The sequence below is a fragment of the Prionailurus bengalensis genome, chromosome E1 (assembly GCF_016509475.1).
Source record: "Prionailurus bengalensis isolate Pbe53 chromosome E1, Fcat_Pben_1.1_paternal_pri, whole genome shotgun sequence".
Classification (NCBI taxonomy): domain Eukaryota; kingdom Metazoa; phylum Chordata; class Mammalia; order Carnivora; family Felidae; genus Prionailurus; species Prionailurus bengalensis.
The window spans coordinates 56,008,529-56,027,856 of NC_057347.1; the positions used below are offsets into that span (position 1 = coordinate 56,008,529).

At 51.4% G+C, this 19,328-nt stretch overlaps 1 protein-coding gene across 1 annotated transcript in view; it reads right to left on the minus strand.

Moving 5' to 3' along the window:
- UBE2O (ubiquitin conjugating enzyme E2 O) overlaps positions 1-10,570 on the minus strand; it is a 56,189-nt gene extending 45,619 nt beyond the window's left edge. The window contains exon 1 of the mRNA XM_043585646.1: positions 10,044-10,570. Coding sequence (XP_043441581.1) covers positions 10,044-10,466 — 423 coding nt within the window. The 5' untranslated portion in view covers positions 10,467-10,570. The remainder of the gene's footprint in view (positions 1-10,043) is intronic.
- Positions 10,571-19,328: the final 8,758 nt, after the last annotated feature.

A 19,328-nucleotide genomic window follows, 5' to 3' on the forward strand; every position in this document is an offset into this window, starting at 1 on the left:
GACTTCAAGTGTGTCACATTAAGTGCCATGGGGCATCAGTGGAACAGAACGGCACAAGTGAACCGGGGAAACAGATTAGATGCAGTCTACTGAAGGGGCAGAAGATTAAGCACGACACGCAGGCGAGGAGCCTTGAGTGACAAGCTAAGGCGTGTCAGGAGGCTGGGTCCCGACACAATCCAACAGTCATTCAGAAGGTCAGCCTGTGGCACTGCGCACTGGGCTGCAGAGGGCTAGAGGCAGGGAGACCAGGCGAGATCAGTCCAGGCGCAACACGGTCAGAGTGAGCTCGTGTTGCAGAAAGGAAATGCAGAGGAGGCAAGAGGCATTTCGAACAAAGATTTGATGACAAATTAGAATGGGAGGCTGACACCAGAGGCACGGGCAATGAAAGAACAGACGAACTGGATTCATGAAAATTTAAAAAAACATATTATAACGCATTAAAAGACAGTATCAACTGAATAAAAAAGGCAACCCACAGAATGGGAAAAAATATTCGCAAGTCATATATCTGATAAGGGATTAATATCCAGAATATATACAGAACTCCTACAACCCAACAACAAAAAACCGCCAAACAACCCCATTCAAAAATGGGCAAACGATCTGAATAAACGCTTCCTCAAAGATATTTAAGTGACCAAGAAGCGTGTGAAAGGATGCCCAACATCACCCATCCTTAGGGAAACGCAAATCAAAACTACAGTGAGACACTACCTTACACCCATTACGATGGCCGAAATAAAAGAGAGAGAGAGAGAGAGAGAGAGAGAGAGAGAGAGAGAGAGGAGAGAGCGCGCACAAATGACAAACACTGGCCATAGAGAAACCGGGATCCTTGCGCACAGCCGGGGGGAACATGAGATGATGCAGCTGCTGTGGAGCACAGTAGGCCAGCTCTTCAAAAAAGTACACATAGAACTACCGCATAGCCCAGCAATCCCACCTCTGGGGATACACCCAAAAGAACCGGAAGTGGGATCTCGAAGAGGTATCTGCACGCCTATGTTCGTGAGCTGCGTTACTCGGGACGGCTAAAGCAGGAAAGCAACCCAAGTGTCCACCGACAGATGAAGAGCCAGGCTGAAAGCTGTGATACATACAGTGGAATCTCATTCAGCCTTTCGAACGAAGGAAATTCTGCCGTCTGCTACAGCATGGATGAACCTTAGGGATATTATTCTGAGCGAAGTGACAGTTCACATCAGAAAGTAGGACGATGGTAGCCAGGGGCTGGCGTGGGGAGAAACAGGGGGTTATTGTTCGGCGGGCACCAAGTTTCAGTCTTACAGAATGAAAAGAGGTCTGGAGATGGATGACGGGGGTGGCTGCACGTTACGAATGCATTTAATACCACTGAATTGCACACTTAAATTAGAATGGGCGCCCAAGAAGGTAAATTTCAAATGATCCCAAACGTCTGAATCTTAGAAGACGCAAGCTTAAGTATTCAGAGCCGTCCGCCGTCACGTCTGCTTCTGACTTATCACATGACTCAGGAGAACATATATTTACATACACAGGTAAAGCACAGAGAACAGAATGTTAACTGCTAACTCATCATCATGGGTAATTAATACTCTTTGGCCTAGTCTTTCGGCTTCTCTGTATATTTGAAGATTTTTCATGATCAAAAGTTGGAACTGGGGGTGGGAAGGGCAGTTACACTTATAAAACTTTACGCCCACAAAGTCTGAAGTTCTAGATGACAGGAGGGAGCCGTCAGGTCCACGGCGGGGACTGCGGAGCGGGTGTGGAAGCTGAGTGCGAGAGCCAGCTGCAGCCACAAGAGTGAACAAAAGTACCGAAGATAGGAAGGTGGTGAGGGGAGTGAGAACGTGGCATGTGGAGAAGTCTCACAGAGATAAGAGGAAAAAGCTAAAGAGAAGGGGCACCTGGGAGGCTCAGTCGGTTAAGCATCCAAGTCTTGATCTTGGCTCAGGTCATGATCTCACAGTTCGGGAGATCGAGGCCCGTGTCGGGCCCCGCTGACAGTGTGGAGCCTGCTTGGGTTTCTCTCTCTCCCTCTCTCTTTCTCAAAATAAATAAATAAATAACCCTTAAAACAAAACAAAAACCACAAAGGCTAAAGGGAAAAATTCAGTATGGTTGGGTATATGGAACCCAACGAAAGTAAGTTTCCAGTAACAGGGCAGGACCGACCACAATCAACAAGGCTGATGGACCAAAAGGACAAGGACTAGGGAGAAGTCAGCAAATACAGTGACCAGGAATCCGTTAGTCCTTCACATCCAGTGGTGAGAGGCCAGAGGAAGGCTAAGAGGTCGTGAGGAAATGGAGGCAGATACCTCTTGCAGCATACTGGAGGTAGGGAGAGCAGCTTTCTTCTTTGGCTTGAAGATGATATCATCAACCTTCAGGGCCCTCAAACTCCCTTAAGTAATTGAACAGTCAGAGCAGACAAATAAGGGGATGCTTTCAGCACAGACGCTGTTCCTGATCCTCCTGGAAGCCACACAAGACACAGATGCGTGTGTGTGTCCCTTCCTACCTGCACTTAAGGGGCTAGCAAGAAGTGCCGTGGACATGCCTGTCACAACAGCTTCACCGACCATCATCACAGCAGCATCTCCCACAAAAAAAAAGATCAAAATGAAAACAAGACGAAGCACCTCATCGGAGCTGCTGAGTGTCAAAGACCAGCTCTCACTTGCAGGATGTAAATGAAGAACATGTTCTTTTTTAATTTTATTTTAATGTTTATTTTTGAGAGAGACAGAGACACAGTGCGAGCTGGGGAGGGGCAGAGAGAGAGGGGGACACAGAATCTGAAGCAGGCTCCGGGCTCTGAGCTGTCATATCAGCCCAGGGCCCAGCGCGGGACTTGAACTCACCAACTGCAACCTGAGCCGAAGTCAGCAGCTTAACCACTGAGTGTCATCACCCAGGCACCCCAGAACACTCTTTTTAAGACTGCAGAAAATCTCTCCTGCTTGCTGGGGGTTTTCATTTTATTGTTGGATAGAATCAAATATGTTTTCCTTTCTATTTTTTTTTTAAGCAATATACAGTATCTTAAATTCAAAAAAATTTTAAATTATCATAGCTAGAATGAATCCTCACCGGACATAGCTAGGTTAGTTTGATCTTTTTTTTTTTTTTTTTTTTTTTTTTTTTTTTTTTAACTAATGGCTGCATCCAACTGGGGCTTGAACTTAAAGCTCCAAGATCAAGACTGTATGCTCGGGAGGCCTGGGTTTCTCAGTCGGTTAAGCGTCCGACTTCGGCTCAGGTCATGAGCTTACAGTTCGTGGGTTCAAGCCCTGTGTCAGGCTCCGTGCTGACAGCTAGGAGCTTGGAGTCTGCTTCCCTCTCTCCCTCCCCAGTACATGCTCTGTCTCTCTCTCTCTCAAATAAATATAAACATTAAAAAAAATTTTTTTTAATAAAAAAAATTTAAAAAAAAAAAGAGTTGCATGAGCTAGCTGGGCACCCCTATGCTACTGATTTAAACCCAAAGTGATCTGATAAGTGTCGTATCCCTTCGACCCAGCTACAAAAAATTAAGTGTTTCAGTCTCAAAATAGGCAAATCCCTCGGCCAACCAGTCAACCGGATTGAACCCCAAAAGGCCATTTGTTCCAGTACATGCTGCCTAGCTGAGTACTTCTGGACAGTGTATCATCTGCCTCAATGTTTAAGTCAAAAACTTGTTTTTCACAATCTTGCTTCAGAAGAACACAGTATATCTGCAGGCAAAACTGACCAAAAGATCCATTCAACAAGGTCGGCCCTGGGTCGAAGGCTCAACCTCAGAGTGCAACTCAAGAGCAAAACGAGGGCGAACAACCCCGGGGTGGACAGACTTCAGAGGGCCGTCCGTGAACATGACTCCATTTGATTCCAAAGTACAAAAATTTCCAGTAAGCGTTTTGCTCTTCCCTGTCTGTGACCACACACGTGTCAGGTGGTTCCTACCAGAGCCCCCTGAGGCCAGCAGAAAGGTCAGCAACGGAAGCAATTCGGAATGTGCACCCGGCTCACTAGAGCCGTGAGCGTGGGGCACGCGACAGCCTTGAAAGCACCACCTTCTCAGTGGCACCCAGCCACCGGGCAGGTGGAGTCTCAGAAGGAGCTACAGTTAAAAACACCAAAATCCTAGTAAGTGTAAGCGAGAGCATCTTGTAAATGAAAAAGCACGTTTCCCTCTTTCGATTCTCCATGTGAATCAGCACCCTCCCATCCAGAAGCAGGCTAAGCTCTGGGCAGGGAAACTCTGAAAGCTTCCATCAGTTGGAATAGGAGCACAGATCACGTCCTCCTCCCAGTTAAAACTGCAGAATGGCTCTTTAAAAAGACATCACCCTAAATCCAACTGTGAGGGGACCACCGGGGGCAGCTGACACTGATCATGGGCCCAGCGCTGTTGTGATGCTGATTCATGTTACGCACGGTAACCGATAACCGCATCCCTTTTGTAAAGTACTGGCCCCACAGAGGTTCCACCGGATTCCATGAGGCCCCTGGGTAAAACAGTAAAAAAGAGAGCAAGATTTCTCTTGATGGAACAGGAAAACGAAAAGAAAAAAAAAGAAGAGCAGGGATAACAGTGAAGTGGGAACGGGAAGGGTGCAACAGGACCTTTAATGTCCTAAAACAAGAAGAAGGCCGAGAGCACAGTCAGGTTCAGGGCGACTGAAGGAGAAGGAACTCAGCCTCTCTCCAAGGAGCCCTTCTGAACCCGTCTCATGACTCAGCATTCCCAGCGGGAGGGTGACAGCAGCAGCAAGAGGGCGGACAGGTCTTTGGGGGCAGGAGGTCAAGCTGGATTTCCTAAGGCTGACCATTTCTAAGGCAACACGGAAACGCCCGTTCCCCGGACTTCTGGTCCAGGAGGTGCGGAGGGGACTAAACCAGCACTGGAATGAACCACACAGAGCTTGCTTTCATTCAACATCTAGGGGCGCTCACAGGTTCTCCAGAAATAAAATGTATGTTTTGACAATGATTTTGAGAATGACGGCGGGGCCAGGGATCGAAAAATGCAGAACAGAAGCACAGCACAAGGGCCAACCTGGCGCCTCCTCCCATCCTGTCCCCGGAGTGATCTTGCTCTCCCCTGGCCACCGGTACGCCTTCCACCCATCCCAACACCCTGCTCCTTCCTCTCTCCTTACCTGGGGTTACCTCCTCTCCACTAAGACTTTCAAGTGTTTAATGACTGGATGATTAATACCAACCACAGGGTCTGTGACTCATGTTTAACCAGGGCACTTGATGCAGTAATGATCTATGAATGCTGAACTTAAACATTCTCAGGTGAGAACTACATTTACTTCAATTTGTATTCAGGTTCCTCCACTTATTAGCAGTGTGACATCGGACAAGTTACTTACCCTCTCTGCCCCTCAGTTTCCTCCTCTGAAACGTGCAGATAATAGCAGGACCTAATTCCCAGGGTTGTTGGGAGCACTGAGCGATATGCAGAAAGCACTGAGAGTGCCTGGCACACAGTAACACGACATAATGCTTATCCGTATTATGTTAAAATACAAAAGCAATAACCTACCATCTTTGTAATTCGTTCTTTTGGAAATTTCAAAAGATATCCTCCAGATTCTGGAAAATATGCACACGTATATGTTCATTCCATCCCTCTCCTGGAGGTTGGTGGACTTTTTGGCAGGTGTTACTTTAATTTTTTTTATTCTTTATTTTGGAGACAGTAGGGAGGGACAGAGGGAGGGACGCAGAGAGAGAGAGGGAGAGGGGGAGACAGAGGAGGGAAAGGGGAGAGGGGGGAGAGAGGGGGAGGAGTGGGAGAGGAAGGGGCGGTGAGGGAGAGGGAGCGGGGGGGGGGGGGGAGAGAGAGAGAGAGAGAGAGAGAGAGAGAGAGAGAGAGAGAGAATATATCTTAAGCAGGCTCCACGCTCAGCACAGAGCATGATGTAGGGCTTGATCCCATGAGCCTGGGATCGTGACCCGGGCAGAAATCAAGAGTCAGATGCTCAATGCACCGAGCCACCCAGGTGCCTCAGGCAGGTGTTACTTTAAAGGCGCATAAAGTTCATGAGTATCTATAGAAGAGTCTTAAAAAGAACTCCAATCTATGACCCACCAGGTCAAGAGCAACAACATGATCAATGAGGAACTCCTACACCACCGAAACAAACCCCCGTGGCGCACGTTTTGCCTCCCAAGGTGCCTCCTGGGTGTAGCGCCACTCTGTGACGCATGGAAGTGGTCTCCTGAAGGGACGGGGCAGGGGTGGCTGGCTCTGTCCGATGGACATCAGGGTGGTGTCTGCTAACAGCCGAGTGGCCACAGCACTCAGCTACGCTTCTGGTTCAGGCTCATTTCAGGGGCTAGGAAGACAGATCTTGTATTTGACTGCGGAGAGAAAATGAGGCAGTGACTAGGCCAAGGTCATTCAGAGTAGGTGACAGCTGGGAAGAGCACCCAAGGGTTTTGACTTCCAATCACGGGACACAAACACACACCCTTCTTCTGGTGAAAGTGCCCTTGAGCAAGGCGGCAAGTCAGACAGAGGCACCATCTCGGCACCGGGTCCCAGGAGTCAGGAGGGGGGAAACCAAAGGACAAAGAACGAAAGCACAGGGGAGCTGTGCGAGTCTACAAGTGCTGTGATCCCCTCTGAGTCAAGTGCAACGAGATGCACTCAGTCCTGCATCTTGGTTAACCTTCCATAACTTCTTCCTATTACATCACTAAGAACAATGACTTTTAATGGGTCCAGCACCCGGACGAGTGAAGCCAAGCCAGCTTCACATGCCATGATGCTACACCTAAACAGTTTTCCCAGTGGAAATGCTGGCCTGAGTAGAAGCCAAAAATAAACCGAAAAGCCAATTCCTGAGGGATGTGTCATGAGGGATGCTACACACACACACGGCCTTCGAAAAGCAGCGCGATCGCAGAGGCAGCTTAATTTGGAGGCATCAAATCTCAAACCAGGAGAGACTCTGAACGTTGTGGTAACTCAAAGCAAGGGACAGCGCACAAGAGATGGGAAAGCCAAAGCCTAAACAGGAAGCCCCCAAACTTGGACGGACAGACGGCAGTCTGTTCTCTTCCTTACAGGGGCCATTGTGTCCAACCACAGCCGCTGGAGACCAGAAAGACCCGCCGGGTCTAGCCAGTGCGCGAGAAGGCAGAGAGACTACCGGCATTGGGCTTTATTCCAAAAGTTTACTCGAGGATGGTCGCTGATGGGGAAGGGGTCAGTCACAAAGGAGACCCATGGCCAAACGGGGAAGTCTCAAGGAGTACCGTGCTGAAGGGGTCAGAAGATTGAGGGAAGAAAGGAGCACAAACTTCGTGTTTAAGTCCTAAAGAAGCTCAACGTTGGCTGCTGGAAGCCTCAGGAACTGGACCATAAATTCTGCAGTCTCCAAGGAAGAGCTACTTATTTGATTTCTGTTGATAATTTTCACTGAAGGGGCCAGGAGGGGGCAGAACTGGTCGGCCAGCCTCTTCATGTCTCGTCATGAATCTGTTCCTTTCGAGCTTGCATCAAGAGACTAATATTACCCCTTTACTCATTGCCCAACAAATTAACCCGAAAACGACAGAACTACTCCACAGCCTACTGAACGCTCCACATTAAAAGGGTACTATTTTAAAAGATGCCGAGAGGTGGCAGCTTTAAAAAGAAATACGTTTCTCCACACCGTCAACCACGTTATTCTATCAGTAAGTGGGTTCTCAGGTCTCATAACCAAATCGGACGGAGTAGGCATCAGAACCTAAATGTTCAGCCTTGGTCTGAGAGTCTTTCCTTTACAGCCTCTACGGATTTCCAAGGAGAAGTGAGAAGAAGAGAAAAAAACAAAACTCTTCCTAAACCACTTCCGAAAGTGCCAGGTCCCAGGACCCACCCTACCGCCCCAGTCGGGGTCATCTGTGCCTAGGGTTCCTGGGACCCTAGAGCTACTTATCGGGTATACAACTCCCCTCCCCAACAAACCTACTCTCAAAGAACTGGGTCTTGCCATCCACAAATGGATGCTACGTGCCCCCATTTCCTAAGGTTCCCAGGCCCCTAAGCTCAGAAGCCACAGACGCTCCGGTGGCAAAGAAAACACCACCGCCGGTGCTACGATGGACTTCAACAAATTCAAAGCAAATCACCAGAGGCCACCTTCAAGATATATCCAAGCCGGTGCCTTACCTTACCGTTATTTTCTGCTTAATTCCTAAATAGGTACTTTAAGCCCAACTCTGTAGATAATTACACATGGTGGAAGGAGGCGGGCAGAACATAACCGTAAACAAAGTTAACCACCAAAGTCAAGATGAACGGGAACCGACAACTGATAAACATGGCAGCTCCCGGTAGTGAACTTGGCCGGGCAGCCGTGACACGGTGAAACAAGTTGCCTTCCGAAAGTCACAAACCTCTGGAGCAGATGGTCAGGGCAAAACATTTTTTGTTTAAAGGAAAAAAAAAAAACAAAAACCAAAAACCCGCAGAAAGACATTAGCAACCATGTGCTAGTTAAGACAATGCAGAAACACGGCATAAAGACCAAAAAAAAAAAAAAAATCTTCTTTCCGATGTAACAACACCGATGGGAATTGGTAACGAGCATTCCGCTATAGAAAGTAGTATTTCCCACATACTTTTGTGTTTGTTTGTTTGTTTGTTTTTGCACACGAAGTTGTCATTTTCTTTCAGTCGGGGCAGCCACTGCCTGTCATTTCTCTGAGGGGAAGCCAGGGGACCCGCGTGCGTGCGGACTTCGGGGTCTTGGGGAGGCATGCGCACTGGCCAGCAGAAAGCCTCTGCTGCTACCAAGGGTCACGTCTGCCCCGGGGGAAGTGGTTCGCAGGCTCCTCCTGGGAGAGCGGCCTTTTCCCCTGCCAGAGCTGTTATCACAGACCCCCTTGGTAGGGTGGCCTTTGTCTCCCAGCGTGTGAGAAACCCAGATGAACTTCTCAAGCGCCCTCCCTTGAAATCACACCTGTCAACAGCACAGGCCTGATTCCTGCTTAGAAACGTTTTCTGGCAGGGGAGGAAGAGGACGAGATGAAGAAGGGGTGAAAGATACAGGGGTGTGTGCCTGGGTGGGAACCGCCGATAGGAGTTCACACTCAGGAAAACAAGACACGGGAAGCCACCAGGCCAACCTGGGTTCAAGGTTTCGGGTTTAAGACGATGCGCCCCTTCGCTGGTAAAGACTGCAATATTCACCAGCCTCACCCCAGTACCGTATGGGAGTCTGAGGTGTGCCTCCAGCCTCAGGTCAGGAAAAACCCTTCGGGCTTCCGAACGGGTGGCTCTTTTCCATCCATGGTTCTCTAGTATTTTTTTCAAGAAGTCCAACTGCACTTGGGAGTCATCAATTCCAGTCACAGCTGTCACATCCCCCCCTTCCCGTACTATTAATATCACGGCTCTGATTGTTAATGATTTTACTCACAAAGTTCCCCGCAGCAATTACAATGAGGCAACAAGGTTGGGGGGTTTTTTTTGTTTTTTTTGTTTTTTTTTGTTTTTTTTTTTTTTAAAGAGGGGTTGGGGTTTCTTTACCCATAATAACGCATTCTGTCATTTGGGGAACTTCTCGGGCTTATCCGTCGCCCGAGATTTTCACCTCTACCTTTGTTTTGGACCGCCCACAACCCTTCCCTGAACGGACCCGGCACGGCCTTCCTTTCGGGATGCACAATGCAGTATGTAGCTCCTTGGGGGTCAGCAAAACGCCGCACTGGTGTCATGCCGAGCGTGCCTCAGAGTCTGAGAAGTTCCCCCACGGTAGTGGGTCCACATAATCTTGAGGCCGACACCACAGCACGGCCAGGCGTGGAAGCCCCTTCGCGGGCGGAGGGGGGCGGGGGTGGGGGGGAAGCGCGGCGCCCGGTGGCCCGGGGCTGGTGCAATGACTTTGCACCGGAGCGTCCCCTCCGCGGAGGCTTGTCCTCCCACCTCGGCCCACTGCGGTTGCACCACGCCGGCCAGCGCCTCGCGCGCCTCCCCTCCCCGGCCTAGGGCTCCTGCAGCAACTCCCGTCCCCGCGTCGGCCCCGGCCCCCGGCCCCCCGGCCCGCCCGCCGCACCTTGGTCTCCTTCACGTGCTGCTTGACGCCCTCCGGGTACCACTGGACGCGCACGTAGCCGCGGCGCAGCGGGCTGGCCCGGCCCTCCTCGTGGCCCGCGCCCCCCGCCTCGGAGCAGCCCGAGCTCCCGCGGCCCTCCTCCTCGCCCTCCGAGTCCGAGTCCTCTCCGTGGATGAGGCGCACCAGCCCGAAGTGCACCGAGCCGCGGTAACGGCCCGACACCAGGTCGTGAGAGAAGAGCAGCCGCTGCGAGCCGGCTTCGGGGCCGGAGTCCGAGGACGGCCCTGAGGCCGAGTCCGGGGCGGGCGCCGGCGCCGGGGCCGGGGCGGGGGCCGCGTCCGGGGTCGGCGCCGCGTCCGGGGCCGCGGCCGGGGCCTGGGCGGGAGCCGGAGCTGCGGGCGCGGGCGCTGCGGGATCCGCCATAACTGCTCTGCGCGAGTCTCGGGCGGCGGCGGCGGCGGCGGCGGCGGCGGCGGCGGCGGCGGCGGCGGCGGCGGCGGCAGCGGCGGCGGCGGCGGCGGCGAACGCGGCACGGGGAGGCGGGGCCAGCCGGCGCGGGGGCGGGGCCACGGCGCGCTGACGTGGCCCTACGTGCCGCCGTCGTCTGGGAATCGAGATGCGGTTGCTAGGAGCTCCTGCCTCGTCGCTAGGGGACGCTGGAGATGCTGCCCGGGGCGGGGGGAGGGGGTGGATTGCCCGGAGGGAGGGGCGGGGCCAGAGGGGGGAAAGTAATGGGAGCGGGACTGGGTGGGGACCCCGGAGGAGGAAGTGGAGTGGTCAACGAGGAAAAGGGGAGTGGCCGAGGTGGGGCGGAGAGGATGGTCCCGAGACTGTCAGCAACATTTGAGGAGCCTCCTTGGCGTCCCCAGCCCTAGTCCTACGCACTGGGAGGGGTGGGAAAGAGCTAGATACCGTCCCTGTCCTCTAGGCGTTTACAATCTGGTCGGAGAGACAAAACATACACATATTAAATAGCTACAAAAGCAACTCCAAGGTAGCTTGTAAGCAAGGCTATAAAAGATATGTATAGAGTGTATCTAGGGTGAAATTCCACACAAAGCTTGGAAGGTCATGACTCCTCAGGGATCGGTCAAGGGGTTGGTGAAGGAGGTCCAGAGAAAGATCAGAAAGATAATCAGGCGTTAGTAGCCCCTATGGTTTGGCTTTACACCCATCAAGAGGGGCTCAAAGCTCCATGAGGAGCAAGGCAGGAGGTAGGACAGTGAGGCAGTTAGGAGTGGGATGGAGCCATGGATTCCAGTATTTGGCACGGCCACTTACTAATCTTGTACAGGTAGGTAAACTGAGAAACTGTTTTTCGCCTTAATTTTCTCATCAGTAAAATGGGGTGATGGCGGCAGTACGTGTCTCATCGGGCAGTTGGGAGGATTGAAGGAAATAGAATAGTGCCTGACGTACACTTCCGTCAGTAAAGCTCAACCATTACTACAATATTTCACCTCTCCCTTCCTAGACTAAAATTCTAGCCAGGTAGAACTGTTATGGTTTGCTCCATGTTGCCATTTTAAAATGTAAAAAGTAGTGGGACGCCTGGGTGGCTCAGTCAGCTGAGCGTCCGACTCTTGGTTTCAGCTCAGGTCATGATCTCTCAGTGTGTGAGTTAGAGCCCCACGTGGGGCTCTTTGCTGACAGTGCAAAGCCTGCTTGGGATTCTCCTCCCTCTCTCTTCCACTCCCCTGTTCTAGTTCTCTCTCTCTCTCAAAATAAACTTTAAAAATAAAGAAATCAACTATAAAAAGTAGTTATACTAACGTGTCCTGTAAGTAAGTTCCAGAAGATTTAGATACATCCGGGGGCGCCTGAGTGGCTCAGTCGGTTGAGCATCTGACTTCAGCTCAGGTCATGATCTCATGGGTTGTGGGTTCGAGCCCTGCATTGGGCTCTGTGATGTCAGCACCGGGCCCACTTCGGATCCTCTGTACCCCTCTCTCTCTGCCCCTCCCCCACTGGTTCTCTTTCTCTCTCTCTATTTAGTTATAAATAAATAAACTTAAAAAAAAAAGATTTAGATACATTCTCGGAGGACAGATTCCAAATGGGTTCTTAGAAGGAAATTAAGAATCCTCAGAATAGGGCCCTGCCCTTTCCCAGTCAAAATGATTTTTTCCTCATTTGACTGCAAGACCATCAATGACAGATTAGTAAAGTGGTTCCATATTACAGTACTTGGGTTCTGTTACCAAGGCAGGATCCCTGTTCCTTGAGCAGTTTTCAGACCGCCAAGGATACAGAACGACACGCGTGGAAAAGCCCTAAGAACATACATGAAGCCCAGGTGGCAGCCTGAGTACATAATGTGTCCTGAGTCAAAGTGCTTCGAGAATATTGATGTAATATTGGGGTTGGGGTCGTTGTCAATGGACCCAAATCTTAGAAAAGTTGCATACTGGGGCGCCTGGGTGGCGCAGTCGGTTAAGCGTCCGACTTCAGCCAGGTCACGATCTCGCGGTCTGTGAGTTCGAGCCCCGCGTCGGGCTCTGGGCTGATGGCTCAGAGCCTGGAGCCTGTTTCCGATTCTGTGTCTCCCTCTCTCTCTGCCCCTCCCCCGTTCATGCTCTGTCTCTCTCTGTCCCAAAAATAAATAAACGTTGAAAAAAAAAAAAAAAAAAAGAAAAGTTGCATACTAAGATAGAGAGGAAAAAAAAAAACTGTGACCAAATGAGCTGAAGGGGAACTAGAATACAATTTTCCCCTTACCCCCTGATAGCCTAACACTTATTGAGTACCTGTTATTGACCAGGTACTATGCCAGGCACATTCACATACATTATCTTGTTATCACAACCCTGGATATAGGTGTCCTGAACCCCATTTTATCAAGGAGGAAACAGGAGCCGAGGAATTCAGTGCCTAGGGTTACAACGCAGTAACCTGCAGAGCCAAGTTGGAACCCAGGTTTCCTGACTCCCAAGACCAAGGGCTTTTCTAGTTCCTATGTCTATCAAGGGATCGGGGGAGGGAGCAAGCTAGTAGGCTGACAGGGCAGGGCAAGGATGAGCTCGATATCTTTGGTGTCAAAAACTCAAGTGACGGGCCACCTGGGTGGCTCAGTCGGTTAAGTGGCCGACTCTTGTTCGCGGCTCAGGTCATGATCTCACGGTTCCCGGGTTCGAGCCCCGCACTGGGCTCTGCGCTGACGGCACAGAGAACCGCTTGGGATGGTCTCTCTCCCTGTCTCTCTGCCCCTCGCCTGCTTGTGCACTCTCTCACTCACTCTCCCTCAAGGTAAATAAATAAACTTAAAAAAAATTTTTTTTTAAATCCAAGTGAGTTTTGCCCTCTACTCTAGCTTATGCCTGTGTTTGTTTTAATATGAAAAGAATGTCCTTCCTCCCTAATCACTGAGCAAAATTGGCACTCCAGGAAGATGTGCCATGTTTATTCTGTGGCTTCTTGTAATAATGGCTAATAATAGCTACCAGTTCCTGAGCTGTAACTTAATAGCAGGTACATACTAAATGCTGTAGATAGATTATGCACCTTTATGTAGATAGATTAGCCCTCTGTGAGAGAGGATGTATGAGCCCCCCTTTTGTGAAGCGTCATGCCAACCCTGTGCTGTCCCCCTCCCCCAGGAAGCTGCTAGGTTGTAGGTAAGAGCCTTGATTTCAAACGCTGATCTCTCCCTGCTAACAAAACCGCTTTGGAGCACGTGGATCATGTCCTGCGTATGCCTGTAACCCCAGTACCTAGTACCGTGCCTGGCACAGTCTTGGTGCCCAATGATGTACCATATCAGGGGGTGTCAAAGGCCTGAGATTCCTGGTCCTCAGCTTGGTCAGTTTCCCATCCTTGTCCCATACATCCAAGTAGCCGCCCGTGCGTTCTCTCGGCCATTTTTTGCCGCCCCCAGGTTGAGCTGCATCAGAGTCCTTTTAGAGGAAGAGGCTCAGGACATTCCTCCCAACCTCACTCGCACCTGAGATGCTCCAGCCAAGGTCTGAAGCTTGACTCCTTCCTGGTCCCCGAGCCCCCAGCCACAGTCTGCACACCCAAGCTGGCGAGCGGGGTAAGCTGGGATGGGAACACTGGCTTAGTTTTTATTTCCATAATTGTTGAACGAAAAAAAAAAAAAACCCTTCACTCCCCAGTGGAGAAACCCCTCCTCTCACGGCCCTAATACCCAGCCGTTCTTGGGGAAGAGAGAGTCTTCTCAGGAGAATGTTGCTTATTTACAAATATGCCTGCAAGAAACTGAACCAGTCTGGCCACTCCCCTTGCTGAGGGGCTGGCAGGCCCAGGAGGCATCAGAGCCGGAGGCAGCCTGAACTGATCTCTGGGAAGCAGGCTCTGTCTTATCCCTATCTTACACGGCCACTGGGCTAAGAAGTGTGCACGGGCCTCAGGGCCTCTCACTGGTCCACGGGGAGCCCCAGCCTGCTTGGCCTTTCCAGGCCTCCCTGTAGGAGTGAATCCAGACGGGCCCAGAGAACTCCTTCTATCCTGGAGCACATGTTTGGAGGCTCCAGGGTGCCTGCAGCACTGGGGTCCTCAGCTAGGAAGGTGGAGTGGGAGGGGAGCTCCCCTGGGGAGCCCTCCCACACCCCAGACGCCGGCTAGAGAAATGCCCTTGCCTGAGGCTCCAGCTGTGGGTTACTCCCCAGTCATGGGCTTTGGGAATTAAAGGAGTCCTTCTTGCCCTTGGAGCCTTACCCTTTTTTTGTATCGACGCCCTGGGAGAACCGTGGGATTTGTCCAAGATCACCCTTGCGGGGCCGTCAGGATCAGGACCCAGATGGGTGGGCCCTTGGCCATTCTCACTCCTGACTCTGAGGAATGGTTACAACCCACGGAGCAAAACGCTGTGGGCCGGGGGCAACGGGGAAAGGGCGAAGTGATTCGTGAGAGCCCAGGGTTGGCAGAGTCACCCCGTTTCCCTCCTTCCTGCCGATACGGGGGCCGAGGACAGCAAATCCACCAGACCAGCTTGAAGAACAGTAGGGCGGCTGTCTCTCAGTAATGTCACTCTCCTCACCACCAAGTCCCAGATCGCCAGGCCAAGGCCTTCTCCTCAGCACTCGTGGGTACTTCCTGGATGACCAGCCAAATGTCACAAAGTGACATCTTCCCCCAAACCCATTTCTTCTCCCAGACTCCTCACCCAGGTTGATGGCAACATCACCTACCTGGGAACCAAACTGGCCGCCTGAGGGTTAACCGTTGACCTTAAGCTCCACATGCAATCAAAGCCCAGGTCATGGCCCCTCTACCCCCTTTCCACACCCCCCAGCTCCAGAGGGGCTCCCCCGGGGGCCACTTCATGGGGAGGTGGAGTGGTGCTGTGGCACCACGGCTAGGGGCAGGGTCCCAGAATCAGACGGACCCGGGTTTGAAGCCTGCGCTGCCACTGACTCACCGCGTGGCCTTGGGCAAGCCATTTCACTTCAGTGAGCCTCAGTTTCCTTTCTGTGAAATAGGAATAACAATAGTACGTACTTCTTAGGGCTATTGAGAATCTAACTGACATGGTGAATATATTGCATAGGGCCTGTCCAGTGTTCCAGCCTGATAGACGGTTACCTGCTGGTGTTAGTTCATCCCCATCGCTTGCCCACGCTGTTGCTGTAGCCTCCGTCCCATGCCCCTCCCCCGGCCCGTACTCCACCCCCATACACCCCTTCACCGTGCTGCCTAAACTATCTGCCACCTTGTCCCCAGGGAGCTGGAAAATGCAGACACGATCATCCGACTTCTCGGCTTAACATCTCTCTGTGGCTCTCCTGGCCCACCAGGTAACCCTTCTGGAATCGATTCCCTCTACCTACCTCTAACCCTGTCTTCCAGCTGTCCGCCCCACGCACATGCTCCGTGCTCCAGCCTGGGCTGCCTCCTCCAGGACCCCAAGTGTTGGTCCCTGGTGACTTTTCGCTTGTTCACCATCTGCCTGGAAGTTTTTATGCCTCGACTTCAACTCCTGTTTTTACCTAAAGAATTCCTTTCCATCTCACAAAACCCAGATTGTGCCTTCTTATCTAAGAAGCCCTCGAAGCGCCCATTCCCCTGCCATTCCCCCCCCCCCCCACTTACCTGGTGACACCCGTGTGATTGCATTTATTTACCTCTCTTGTGCCCTTCTTCATCGTTGTACGCCAGCATCCAGCACGGGTCTGACGCATAGAAGGTGCTCCTCGGGGCGCCTGGGTGGCTCAGTCGGTTAAGCGGCCGACTTCAGCTCCGGTCATGATCTCACGGTCCGTGAGCTCGAGCCCCGCGTTGGGCTCTGTGCTGACAGTTCAGAGCCTGGAGGCTGTTTCAGATTCTGTGCCTCCCTCTCTCTGACCCTCCCCTGTTCATACTCTGTCTTTCCCTGTCTCAAAAATAAAATGTTAAAAAAAAATTTTTAAAAAAGACTAAAAAAAAAAAAAGGTGCTCCAAAGGTTTTTTTTTTTTTTTTTTTTTTTAAGTTTATTTATTTATTTTGAGATTGAGATTGCGAGAGAAAGCAGGGCAGGGGCAGAAAGACAGACAGAATCCCATCACCCGCACCATCAACGTAGAGCCTGACAGTGGGGCTCGAACCCACGAACCGCGAGACCATCACCTGAGCCGAAACCAAGAGTCGGACGCTCAACCAACTGAGCCACCCAGGCACCCGGTGCTCCAAAGATTTTTGTTGAGTGATTGAACAGAACCAGCCAACCTCCTCCAACGGCTCTAAATGTGTCATCGGGTCTCTGGGACCTGACACCTGTTTTTCTTCAAGTGCCCTGCTCTCGTATCCTATATATGGAGAGGAACATTCACAAACACCGCACGGATGCACACCCACCCCACATGCATGCACACACAAACACACACATACCCTTGTTCTCTCCTCGGACTTCAGCCTCTAGATCTGTGCTGGCTTTTGCGGTAACCCCTAACCACGTGTAGCTCTGGAGCCCTTGAAATGAGGCTAGTCTGAACTGGCATGCGCAGTAAGTGTAAAATATACACTGAATTTTGAAGACTTGTTTGCCAAAAAAAAAAAAAAAATCCAAAATATCTCAATAATTTTATATCGATTACTGGTTGAAATGACAATATTGTATCTGTGTTGAGTCAAATAAAATATATTATTAAAATCCAGCTCACCTGTTTCTTGTGGCTGCTTCATGTGGCTACGACAAAATGAAAGTCACCTATGAGGCTCACATGACCTTTCTGTTGGGCAAGCAGGGCTCCAGATGTTCAGGGAGCCGTAGGTCCCTTCTTTCTCCAGGAGATGGCGATCCCTCCCTGCCTTTGACACCTCCGTTCCAGAAAGGTCTGGAAGGTTCCTGAGGAAACTGCCCTGTGTACTATGTCAGATATTGAACCCCCAGTAAGGACGGGGCTCCACTCAGCCCTGCAGTGAAACCAGCCTATCTATGCAAATGAGGCTTCAAAATAAATCCCCAGGAAGTCAAGAAGCTAAACGCCATCCTCCTCAACGGAAGAATCAACACCTGTTGATAGACACCTACTCTGGGGGACACACTTCCACTCTCACCCCGGGCTCTGTTTTCCAGGGGTTCATAAAGCCTGTTGGGGAGATGGGCGTCAGCGGATACGGTGGTGTGTAGCCCGAATCCACCTTCAGATCCCAAGAAACCCTTCCCCCACTGCCAGGCACTGGTCGCTCAGGATCACGGCTGGGGTACCTTTCCAAGGGTTGCCCTCGGCCACAAGAAGGTGCCTCAGGCCATCCGATGACTGTCCTGAAGGAGGAACAAAGCCTGGCCTTTCACCTCCATTCAGGACACCTGGGAAGGGCCACCCCGACTTCGGAGCTTCTCCTGGGCTCAGCTGACGTCTCTCCTAGAACTTCCTCATCAAGGTTAAACTTCTCCCTCTGCCCACTTCTGCTGCCCTTGCTCCCTGAGGACACTCCCAGTAAACATCCTCAGAGTCTTTAAGTCTGTTTCCTGGGCGATCTGACCCGTAATTGGTGCCAAGTGTGGTCCTAGGGAACAGACCCTGAAAGGGATTCCAGAGGGGCTCCTGGGTGGCTCAGTCGGGTGAGCGTCCGACTCTTGGTTTCGGCTCAGGTCATGATCTCATGAAATCATGATCTGTGAGTTCGAGCCCCACCTTGGGCTTCTCAGCTGACAGTGTGGAGTAGCTTGGGATTCTCTCTCTCTCCCTCTCTCTCTCTGCCCCTTCTCCTCTTGCTCTCTCTGTCTCTCTCAAAAACAAATAAATAGGAGCGCCTGGGTGGCTCAGTCGGTTAAGCGTCTGACTTTGGCTCAGGTCATAATCTCGCAGTTCATGAGTTCGGGCCTCGAGTCGGGCTCTGTGCTGGCAGCTCAGAGCCTGGAGCCTGCTTTGGATTCTGTGTCTCCCTCTCCCCCTGCCCCCTGCCCCCCACTCATGATCCGTCTCTGAAAAACAAACATTAAATCTTTTAAAAAATAAATAATAAGCAAATAAAAATTTTAAAAAATGAATGGGATTCTACAGCTGGATCATCCGCCTACTAACGAGGAGCTCCATCAGCAGTCAGAAGGAAATGCGGTTAAAAAAAAAAAAAGAAGAAAATCTCAGGCATTTGCAAGGCACGGGAGAGTGGTCATTATAAGGACTACGGCATCTCATGACTATTGCTGGGGGCAGTCGCACTAGAGACAGTGAAAAGCTACGGGTGATGGGTCACCAATTCAAAGCTCAGTATATAAATCAGAGGGTCTCCTGGGTAGAAATCCACCTCCCGAAGTTAGGGAACAGAGAAAAGTAGGGGATCAGGTTCTGGACTTAACCAGGCCAGCAGAACCCCAGAGGAGGTTGAAGTCCCAAACTTGGTGAGTCAGCTATGCCAAGGAGGACCCTAATTGGGAAGAAGGGGGGCTCTGAGACACCTGGGGATATCTGGATTGCTGTGCTCGAAAATCGCAAAGCCTTGAGAACATCTCCTTGAGCCTTCTGGACCCTCACAGGTGTGGCCCCCCTCCCGCCCGTGACAGATTATTGCTTTCTCTTTGCCGGAAGACAAGACTCTTCCTGGTAAGACAAGCGTCAACCCTCCCCCACCCCCGGACCCCAAGGGTCTACTCTATCTCCTCTGTTTGGACCAGATCAATAGCTGGGTCTCAATCACAGCATAACCCAGCTGGTGACGTGCTGGGCCACCTAAGGGAGGAGAAAGGCTGTACCTGGAAGGGCCTGCAGGTGCCAGCCGCTGGTACCGACAGGAGCTGGGAGAACGTGCGACTGGAGTCAAGGACACGGGGCCAAGAGGGGCAGAACATCAAGCTGGATAAGGTGAGTGCGTAGTTCTGGGAACACTTCTCCCCACAGCAGGATTTC